This window comes from Poecilia latipinna, unplaced genomic scaffold (assembly GCF_001443285.1).
Source record: "Poecilia latipinna isolate Pla-1442-1.1 unplaced genomic scaffold, P_latipinna-1.0 Scaffold2158, whole genome shotgun sequence".
NCBI classification, from domain to species: Eukaryota; Metazoa; Chordata; class Actinopteri; order Cyprinodontiformes; family Poeciliidae; genus Poecilia; species Poecilia latipinna.
The window spans coordinates 1-11,037 of NW_015114774.1; the positions used below are offsets into that span (position 1 = coordinate 1).

The following is an 11,037-nucleotide window of genomic DNA, read 5'->3' on the forward strand; positions in this document are numbered from 1 at the left end:
CACCGACATGAAAAATATTGCAGAAATATACAAAATAAAATCTAACTGGAAGCGATATACAAAATAAAATCTAATTAGAAACAAAGTGACACTTTCCTTATAATGGACTTAATGGTATGCCATTATGGTCTGTAAAATATATTTCTTCTTGGTACCAGATATGGTCTCAAAACAATGGCACTTCAACAAAATGATCTTCTTAAATCTGTGATCTTGCTCTGTATTAATCATTGTTCAAAAGGCCTTACTATACCAATTTATTCCTCTGTATTGACTTTAGTTTATTTCATTTTGTTCTTCGTGCATTTCCATTAAGTTTCCTTTGATTAATGAGCTACTTTAGAGATTTATTATAACCAAAAATATACCAACTAAAGTTAGTTTGCTTCCCGTTTGTATTGACGCTCACCGTATTCCCTCATGTAATTGACCTGCTGCGCCGCCTAATCATCATGCGTTTCACCTGATCTGCCCTCATATAAGCGCTTGATTTTTCACCTTTCAACGTGAATTAGTGCTCTGACTATCAGTACTACCTCGTCAGATAGAACACCAGTATGCAACGGCAATACCAGCACTTTTAAATCTCATTACTTTACCGATGTTCCATCTGTGCTGTCCTACAGGGTAGGACGGTTCTGACTAGCACAGATAGTCAGAACACAGGTTTAACACTGAACTGATGGTGCGGTGAAGCTGCGCCAAGAAGCTAACAGAAAAACTGAGAAGAAAAGTTACCATAGTTACAGTTGCAGCATGTTTTAATGTTACACACCTCAGTTTTTAGCAAGTAGCTCAAAGTCTAAACTGATATTGTTGTACATATAAGGTGTAAAGTTTACCTTCGAATAAACGCCCCCGAAAGGAATCGCAGCGCCCCCTTTGGTAAATATTTCTGCCAGCCCCCCTGCCGTCCTCTGACCGCCCGCCGTGGGGCGGTACTGCCACGGTTGAGAAATGCTATGCTACACAAACTGTTCATGTAGAGTTGGATTAACTTGATGTAGGATAAGAATAGGATAATTTACTCGCTACAGCCAAGTAGAAACAACTTCACTAAACCAAGTTAAATTAACCTCACAATTAAGTTCATTCAACAAGGTCTTAAGTACACTGAACAAGTATACAAAATATCAGATTTATATACACTTGTCTTGCTGATGTGTCCTTGGGTACAGCTTTAGATCCTCTTTTTACCAGATCACACAGATAAGTTTGTAAAAATGGACAGAGGCACTGCTGCAGATTACAAACAGTTTATTGAATTCACAAATGTTTCATGTGCAAAAATAGTCATTTTTTATTATACCAAGTGACCACACTAAAAGTGGAAGTCTATGCTGGCCCTGGGATCCTTAAAGCTGAAAAATAATTAAAATCAAATTAGATAAAAATTTGACTGTTTGGGGGAGGAATAATAAAGAAAACAAATACAACTAAATGCACCCCAGTGTTCCCCAACAAAAGCACTCACAAAAATCCCTAGTGAATACAAAGGAAAAAAAAAAAAAACTCCCCTTCCACTAGTCTCCTCAATCCAAATAAAACAGCCTAGGACCCGATTTAAAACAAGCCAGCAGGCTACAGTAGAAAGTCTCTTTCCCTAAACAAAACCCCCAAAAAAGAAAAGTTATTTTTAAACAACAATAACCATCTAAAAATAAGCAAACTGAAACAAAAAATTGAAATCAAAAACTGAAACGGTATCAGGCCAACCTACACACAAAAGAAATCAAGTTAGACAAGAACATTAACCAGCCAGATAAATCATAACGGCCCTTACCTTCTCTAAAGTGAAACCAGTAAATGTTGCACTTGACGTCACTCTCTAAAGTGCGTTTCCTACAACAATCAGTGGCAGAATCAAACATAAATTCTAAACTCACTTCACAATCAATGTTAAACATACCTTTGCACAAGTCATCAGCCTGCATCTGATCTCCTCAGCGATCTACCCGCTTTTAAATGTAAATGGTGATTACCTGTCTCCTTAACAAGCCAGCTGCGCTGTGTCACAGCGTCTTCCATATATGGACAAGAGGAAGAGGGCGCAGCAGCACACATTCGGGGGAGACAATATGCCCCGGCTACATTGATGATGCAGCAGAAAATTCCAACATCTAGTTTTGTGTTCGGTGCATCAGTGAGGTAAAGATGTTTTGAATCAGTTTTCTTTTGTGTGTGTGTTTCTTGCAGTCAAATACAGTATGCACAAAACATATTTTACAGGATGTAAGAAAAACAAAATCCAACAAAACATTTGTACCAAAGCCATTAACCAGACAACAAATGATGTCAGTCACTGGGTGTGCTCATGTATCCACCTGCAAAATCTCTGGGAGTACTTTGCCGGCCTGACAGTAGAAAAGACTCTGCCAGGGTAGCGAAGGTTCTTCCACAGGTTCTCCAGTCTTTTCTTTATACTGTAAACAGTGAAAATGTCCACTATGCCCACAAAGTAGCGCCACTCTAATCCATCAATCACATGAACTGCATTTTTGAAGTTTGGCAATAGTCTTCGATGATGTTCGTGAAATTCCTGTAGTTCTATAGGACACCCTGTATCTTTGGGAGGGCTGTTTATCTCCTGGGCTAGAATCTCTTCACCAGCATCCTCAGCGGCTGCCTGATGCTGACCTGGCACACAGCCAGCACCGTCTGGTACTTCCTCACTCCGACTCCGTAGTAGAGGAACACTGGAGGGCTCTAATTGGGTGGGATCATCATCTATGTCCAGAGACCTACATGAAGTAAAAAAAAGAAAGAAAGAAAACTGTTAGAGATTCTTGTTAAAATATTGTTCTAAGAAAAACACGACTTGTAGTGACATGCTGGTTTAAAATGACTGAGAAACACAATAAATCTCACTAAAGCAGCTCTGACCAACAAAATTAAGTCAGATTTAAGAAATGTCAAGATTTTACTGGAATCAATAGAATATTAGTATTGGGGTGGTCGTAGCAAACCATTTGGAAACAAGCCTTACATTAAGTAAATACTATTTAATTTTAAAACATAAGAATGTTTTTTTAGAGCTCTCACACTCTGCATTCAGGAAACTCCAACTTTCTCAATGCCCCATCACTATGGAGACTCTCTGCTCTGAGACACCTGAAGTCCCCCTTTTTGTGATTTTACAATCTCCTGGTAATTTTCACTCAAGGTTTACATGCAACAAAGCAGCAGAATACTTGCTCATTAACTGCATTAAAATATTATTTTAGTATTAATTATTTTAATTGGGTGAGGAGGGGATCTGTCGAAACTCAGGTATTTTGACACTAGATGTCATCATTAAAATCTAGAACAGTCACATGGATTTTTTCACATGAGACCAATAACAATCCATTACCAGTCTGCTTCTGTTTTTCAATATTTGGCTTGGTTTTCACAAATGAATTAATATAAAGGAATTAATATTACTACCAGTTTTCATTGTGTCATCGGTTATTGACATTAGGAAAAATATTCTGCTTGGAAAGCTCTGACATAAATCAGATTTTTGAAGGAATAGTAGGTTACTTTTGCACTTTGTTGGTATTTTACAAGAGGAAAAGCTCCTGGTTGTTTGAAGACTAGGTTTTCTTTTCTTGTTTTAGATTTAGATACAGTTACAATTTGGAATTTCTTGTTTGAATATAGATAATAATTTGTCCATATTTATTTTTGCACTAATAAGCATCAAGTGTTCTGGATTTAACTCTTTAAAATAGACCTAACCATCATACTACTGTCACAATGTTCCACAAACTCTGTTTGCCCCAGTCTTCCAAATCCTTCGTGTTTCTTGTTGGGGGTGCTCTTATCATTTTGTTTACTGCAGATGTGACTTTTTCTTTCTCAGAATAATTTATTGTCTCCTGTATTTGGGCTTTCATTGTCAACCTGGAGAGGCAATTTCTGGGTCTATGGAAGATCAAATTTATATTTTTTGAATGCTTAAATGATTCAAAACTTTAAGAACCTACTTTGTGGTACGAATGACAAGGTCAGCGAAAGAATGCTTGCCCTCCAGCTCATCTTGATGCAAAGGTTGCTGGGCCAGCAAGAGACTGTAGTCCAGCACATTAAGATCTTGGAGAAAAGTGGTGTCTGCTTTCACTTGTCTCTCAAACCAGGATTTTTCTGGACCTACAAAAACCACAATAAATTTCAACTTTACATATATCTAGTTTCCATTCCCACTCACCAACAACACTCTATATTCAAAAGATGTCAAGGCCAAAATTAGGACATATTTTAAGAAAAGGAGAGGGGTAAAGATATTATGTATTATGGTACATTGTGCCATCCTATAGTTCAAACTAATAACTATGAAACTATGCAGTATATAGACATAACGTAAACAAAATTTGACTTTATAATTTGACACTTTGAAATTGGTCTCTGTCTCTTTAAGAAGCTCCTGTTCTTTCCGACAGTCTTCAGCACCCCCACTGCAGCTAATTCAATGAATTAGAATGTTAAGTATATATATTGACTTGTTTTACAGTGAAAAGGAAAAACATGGGATGAACCTCAGGACCACTTAATTACCAGCACAACCAATTAATCTACATCAGTGTTTCTCAATCATGTTATAGGCGTTTCAATTCTGCCACTACCTGATTTCAATAAGTGGGTGATTATCAGGCTTCTGCAGCACTTGAGTGCAGAGGAGGTCATGCAGTCTATAGAATTGGGTGTTCTGGAATAGAGATACATCTAATACACACAGGCCAGGGGGGCATGAGGACTGGGATTGAGAAACTCTGATATCACATATACACTGACATGCTACAAATGCAGATGTCCAGGACTCTTTATGTTTTCCAGTCATAATATGTCTGAGTGTGAGCAGCCATCTGCCATGACCAACTGGGGATTTGAGGATGATTTTGTGAGGTATTTAAATGACCGTATCAGGGCAGGTCTAAATGTATTCCTCACACAGAAAGCTCAATATTATGGCTCAATATTCAAGCATATTGAGCCATGTTTGAATGATGTGTAAATGCAGTCCCAACACAAAGATAAAATCTATCCCTCAGTGGGCTCCTAATAATGTCCCTGTCAGCTGATGCATGACATGGCTGCAGAAAGGTGTGGCATACAGATCACTCACCCAGCACAATGCTCTGTTCTTTGAAGTTATTGTCCTTCAGCACCTTTATGACTTGTTTGCCTCCTGTCTCGGGGTCAGTCCATCTACCCACCTCACAGCCTTTTATGTCATATCTTTAAAATCAAAATGTCCATGATAGCGTTCATCAACACACCAAAACATAGTCAGCCATAGCTACAGGGAGTACCTGTTGTTGATTCTGTCATGAGGATAAAACACACTCTGCATCACAATGAAGTACTTCTGGAAAACACAACAAACAGCATAGCACTCTGAGTACGGAGTTCCTTTCAGTGGATCCACAGATAATTCATTGAAAATACCTTCAGTTGGTTTGGAATAACAATCTTGTAGATTCCTGGGGGGGGGAAATAAGGATTATCTCCATAATTCAGTTACAGTTGGGGCTTAAATAGAAGATTATTGGCTTCATTTTGTATTAGTAAGATGGCTTTGTTTCACAAAAAACAATGTTTTGATGAAACAATCTGACTTTAGCTACTTTTAGACTATCTAGGTGATTTTTTTTATACAATGTTAACTACACAAACAAGTCAGGATTCTTCTTTTCCTTTCATGTTTTCCCTTCAGGGGTCGCCACAGCGAGTCATCTGTTTCCATCTAGCCCTATCTTACACATCTTCTCTTACACCAACTACCTTCATGTCCTCTTTCACTTCATCCATAAATCTCCTCCTTGGTCTTCCTCTAGACCTCCTGCCTAGCAGATGAACAAGTCAGGATTATTGTATGGAAATCTGGTTGGATTAGAATAAATGGATTTCATCCATTCCCCTTTGGTTTGGGGGAGCAGATTTAATTTCTAGGAATAGGAAGATAGTCTCCCAAAACAATAAAAATCAAAGATCCAAACACAGAAGACTAAGTTGAATCAGTCAGATACTGTAGAAACGTGAAAGTAGATGAAACATTAATAGTTTACAACTGAAAATATGGTGTAATAGAAAAATCCTTCATGACTCTAAGAGCATTAGTTAAAGCAAACAAATGTTTAAACCCTGTTGCCAGGGCAAACAAACCGCCATTATTTAAACAGAGTGTTTCTTCTTCTAGTTTCTGTGAAAGAAGTCTTTGACATTCATGGCAGTATCTCAACAATTTGGGCAGTGACAAGAGAAGCTGACTTCTTCTGCCCTATAGAATGATTTGGGAGATCTCTGGGTTTCTCTCCCATTGTTAGATAGACGAATGAATGAAATATGTCCTCAAAAACATTGAAGAAGTGGATTAAAATAGTATTTAAAGAGGTTCCTACCTAGAAAGCGCACTAGCAGTGAATGAGGGTATTTCTCCAAGTGATCCATGTAGTGTCGCAGGTTGGAAAGGAGAAACCTAACTTCTCGCTTGCTCTGGGTTTTCAGAAAAAACCTTTTGTCATATCTACAAACAAGATATTGCACACAGAAGAATACCAGCATTTATCCACAAAAACTTTCTCGGATGAAATGACAATTTTGCAGTCAAATAATGAAAAAAAAAAATCTCCATGTATTTATGTGCTCTGCTCACGTGAGAAAGAAATCTGCCTTGCTTTTGGAGTTGCTGATAAACTGAAGGTAGTTGGCTTTGGGGCAGAGAGAATTTATAAATTCCTGCTCACTGATGTCCAAGGAATGTCTCAGTGTAGCAAACACTGGTGCTGCAAATGTATGCATCTCAAACCCCTGGATGGAAAAATATACAAAGAAATCCTGAATGTGTTCATGTTTCTTTCATTCTGCTTATGATTTTCAGAAGCAAAATCATACAGAATGCTGTAGGTGGGAATGACCTCCTACCTCAAGGAGTTGAGTACCCTTTGTCTTGAAATGTTCATCTGTGAGTGTATTCTGTGCAATAAGAGTAAATGTTTATTATTAACTTCATTAAACTGACAATACAGCAACATTTCCAACTTTTCTTCCTACCTGGCCTTCTGTGTTAGATGTGGCCTGAATGCAGGCTTGCATGCCTTCCTTCATCATGGAAGTCAGAGAGTAAAATTCATGTTCAGTGTTGATTTCGAAAACCCCCACCATCCTCCATCTCTGTGTCAGCTGCCACCAGCGTGCTCGCCTGGCAGCTCTGGTTCTGCCGGCAGAGCTTTTCCCTGCCATCTGTCACAGTATGCACACATTGTTATGAAAATCTATGAGGGGAGTTAAGTAATTATAATAAGTACAGTATGGCAAATTTTCATATTCATTCATTTAATTTTATGGGAATATTCTCAGAAAAGAATGATTAAAAACATATTTCTCTATAATTTGAAAAATGTTGCCCTGCGACAGACTGGCGACCTGTCCAGGGTGACCCCACCTCTCGCCCAGAACGTTAGCTGGAGATAGGCACCAGTACCTCCCAACCCAACTATGGACAAGGGCGTAAAGAAAATGGATGGATGAATGGAAAGAGTTTTGTTTTTATTTTCAGTTGCCCCTGGAGAGTTAAGCTGATATGAAAAGACCCTCAGATTATAAAGTTTATCAGCAGAACATAGAAAACTAATTGTGATATTGATAGCTGGGAACAAAACAGACTTGATAAGTTGTCAGGGTTTAAATCAGCCTAATTCTAGAAAGCAGAGCTCTCATTTCACTTGTGCTCTCAGTCAACAAGTAGTGCTTAGTTTGCACTTACATTACTTCTTTGTCCAGTTTTTATTTGTCGTATTAATACTTATTTAAGATTACATTCTTTTGTTTACCTCAGTGATATGTAGATATTGGTTCAAATGAAATGTTATATTTCTACCCATTATCTTTACTAGGCTGTGTTTTCCTCTATCTCTTAGCTGTTTGAATCCTCTTACATACACAGCACACACATAGTGCACACAAGCAGAGCTAAGGTTAAAGGAAGTGACACGTTAGGAAACGCCCTCTTTAGGGCTTAGAGGCTAACAAAAGGAAATAGAAATTGCTTGGTGCCATTTTGCTGTAGTCTCCTTTAAGGAGAATATGAAAAATGGACCTACGCTGCATTTTAGTCTTAATAAATGGGACTCTTAAATTCAACTGACTCTTCTTGAACCTCATTCATTAAGAACCTAAATGGAGAAAAGATCATTCTCCATAGCTGCTTATACTTGTCATTGTGTAAAAATAAAAGGATATTTCTATATCTCTTTTCTAAGTCCTCAGGTTATCTGACGTGATATCCAATGAGACTGGCTGAGTTCTTGACATCAAAGTTATTTAAAGAGAACAAAAAGCAGTGCAGCCTGAGAAATGGATCTGGAGCCATAAAAGGGAGCACAGAACAGGCAAGACAGGAAGGAACCAGTCTTATAGTAGAGATTATTTCTTTCAAATGTTAAATTCAACTGTTGCACCAGTTACACAACACCGTCTACTCAACACCTAACAGCTACGCCATTCATTATTTGAAGATCCAGGGCTGTGGTTTACTGGAAGAAAGAGGCAGGACACCTCCCCAATCAGCTGAAGGAGAGTTGACAGAAACAAAGATAAGGACAAAAACTTAGAAAGTAAATTTAGAGGAAATACTTCCTGATAGGTTTTATTTTTTGTATGTTAGCTGGAGAAAAAATTCAGTTCAAAGAAAGACTGCTATAGCTTGAACAAACTCAAATTTTTAACTCTGAAAGCAAAACTGGTATGAGTCATTCCATAGCTTAAAGAGCAGACTCATCAATACACAAAGACATGATTTATCTTGATCCTAGCTGAGGACAAACCATGGATTCAATGGATTCTTGCAGATCCTACCTGGGATTCTTGCTTTGACTCTTTGCTAAAACACACCAGTTGAACAGCTAATGTGTACCAGCGTCATGCTTCCAGATGTGTCTTGTCTCTGTGAAAATGACATTTACTCATTCCAGGCTAGTCAGACGAGCCCTGCAGGGTGTGTCCCATTCAAAATACAAGGTGTGTGTACAATGAAGGAAAGAGAAAACTGGTTCTTCAAACTATTGAAGAAGTGGGGGGGGAGGGGTGAAGCATAGCTGTGGACACTGTTGGCATTAACTAAAGCAGGAAAATATTGAGAATATTAATATTGAAAATATTGAGAGTTTTGATGAGAATTAAAGGAAGGAATCATATTTCTAAATCACTTTGCACATATATGTAAAAACATATATTTTAGATGCACATTTTAAAAATATGTTACAAATATACAAACACTTTTCTTACGATGTGCTTTTTGTAATATTTTCAAATAGCGACTGTGTATATTTTTTTAAACCTTAATAAATCTGTTTAAAATGCCATTTACTTTTTTGTTTAATCATAAACAGTACAGTACATATACAAACTTAGGTTTGTTTCAGAAATATGCATCTTAGAAAGTTTATTCTGATTATTGAAACTTAATTATAACATTAAGTTATTATGATTGTCATAACTTCAGTATGTCAGAGACTTTGATATTATGAGGCTTTTGTTATAACTCATTTTTCGCTGTTTTTATCTTATATATAGTTTTGCAGTCTAAGCAAATCAAGATGAAAGAGGAAGCCAGGAAGCAAGTTTTACTCTGTCTGTTTTTACTCATCTACTCCTGCTATTCTTCCCGTCTTCTCCGTTGTCTGCTCCTGGATTTCATGGTTATGTTCCTTTTTTGCGCATCTTGGATTTTTATGTAAATTTGTTCTTTTTTTTTTCATTAAAATTATCATCAAAACTCAATGTCCCACACAATTATAATAAACCAAAATTTTAATTAAAGCATATTGTGATCACAGTGATATTTTAAATATATCACTTTAACTTTGGGAGATGGGAGCTTTAACTCCCATCTCCGGCAGAACTTTGAACAAGTTCCAGGAGAGGTGGGGGACATTGAGTCTGAATGGACCATGTTCCGTGCCTCCATTGCCGAGGCGGCTTATCGGAGCTGCGGCCGCAAAGTTGTCAGTACCTGTCGCGGCGGCAACCCTCGAACCCGTTGGTGGACACCTTCAGTGAGGGATGCTGTCAAGCTGAAGAAGGAGTCCTATCGGACCTTTTTGGCCTGTGGGACTCCAGAAGCAGCTGATGGGTACCGGCGGGCGAAGCGGCATGCGGCTCGGGTGGTCGCTGAGGCAAAAACCCGGGGGTGGGAGGAGGTTGGAGAGGCCATGGAGAAAGACTTCCGCACGGCTTCGAGGCGATTCTGGTCCACCATCCGGCATCTCAGGAGGGGGAAGCAGTGCAGCACCAACACTGTTTATAGTGGGGGTGGTGGTGCTGCTGACCTCAACTCGGGACGTTGTGGGCCGGTGGGCGGAATACTTCGGAGACCTCCTCAATTCCACCAACATGCCTTCTGTTGAGGAAGCTGAGCCTGGGGACTCTGGGTCGGGCTCTCCAATCTCTGGGGACGAGGTCGCCGAGGTAGTTAAAAAGCTCCTTGGTGGCAGGGTCCCGGGGGTGGATGAGATCCGCCTGGAGTTCCTTAAGGCTCTGGATGTTGTAGGGTTGTGTTGGCTCACGCGACTCTGCAATATCGCATGGACATTGGGGGCAGTTCCCCTGGATTGGCAGACTGGGGTGGTGGTCCCCCTGTTCAAAAAGGGGGAATGGAGGGTGTGCTCCAATTACAGAGGGGTCACACTCTTAAGCCTCCCTGGTAAGATCTATTCAGGGGTCCTGGAGAGGAGGGTCCGTCGGATAGTCGAACCTCGGATTCAGGAAGAGCAGTGTGGTTTTCGTCCTGGTCGTGGAACACTGGACCAGCTCTACACCCTCAGCAGGGTCCTGGAGGGTGCATGGGAGTTCGCCCAACCGGACTACATGTGTTTTGTGTACTTGGAGAAGGCGTTCGACCGTGTCCCCAGGGGGACCTCGTGGTGGTTCTCCGGGAGTATGGGGTACCGGGCCCTTTGATACGGGCTGTCAGGTCCTTGTTCGACCGGTGTCAGTCTGGTCCGCATTGCCGGCAGTAAGTCGGGCTCATTTCCGGTGAGAGTTGGACTCCGCCAGGGC

The 11,037-nt window shown here is 39.7% G+C and overlaps 1 protein-coding gene across 1 annotated transcript; it reads right to left on the reverse strand.

Moving 5' to 3' along the window:
* Positions 1-351: 351 nt before the first annotated feature.
* LOC106936501 (phosphatidylinositol 4-phosphate 5-kinase-like protein 1) lies at positions 352-9,208 on the reverse strand. Its single transcript, XM_015017555.1, has 10 exons — positions 8,836-9,208; positions 7,033-7,221; positions 6,904-6,954; positions 6,635-6,789; positions 6,381-6,505; positions 5,428-5,462; positions 5,292-5,347; positions 5,105-5,217; positions 3,969-4,131; positions 352-2,741 (listed from the first exon to the last, which is right to left on the reverse strand). Exons 2-10 carry the CDS (start codon positions 7,219-7,221, stop codon positions 2,300-2,302), a joined length of 1,329 nt encoding a protein of 442 aa, XP_014873041.1. The 5' UTR covers positions 8,836-9,208; the 3' UTR covers positions 352-2,299.
* Between the last annotated feature and the right edge of the window lie 1,829 nt (positions 9,209-11,037).

Bases quoted from the DNA above. Each gene is read 5' to 3' on its own strand.
- LOC106936501 (XM_015017555.1), bottom strand. From the start codon at position 7,221: ATGGCAGGGAAAAGCTCTGCCGGCAGAACCAGAGCTGCCAGGCGAGCA. The intron at 5,463-6,380 runs GTAGGAACCTCT...TCCCCCCCCCAG, and splicing joins ACTGCTAGTGCGCTTTCTAG to GAATCTACAAGATTGTTATT. The intron at 2,742-3,968 runs GTAGGTTCTTAA...TACTTCATGTAG, and splicing joins CTTGTCATTCGTACCACAAA to GTCTCTGGACATAGATGATG.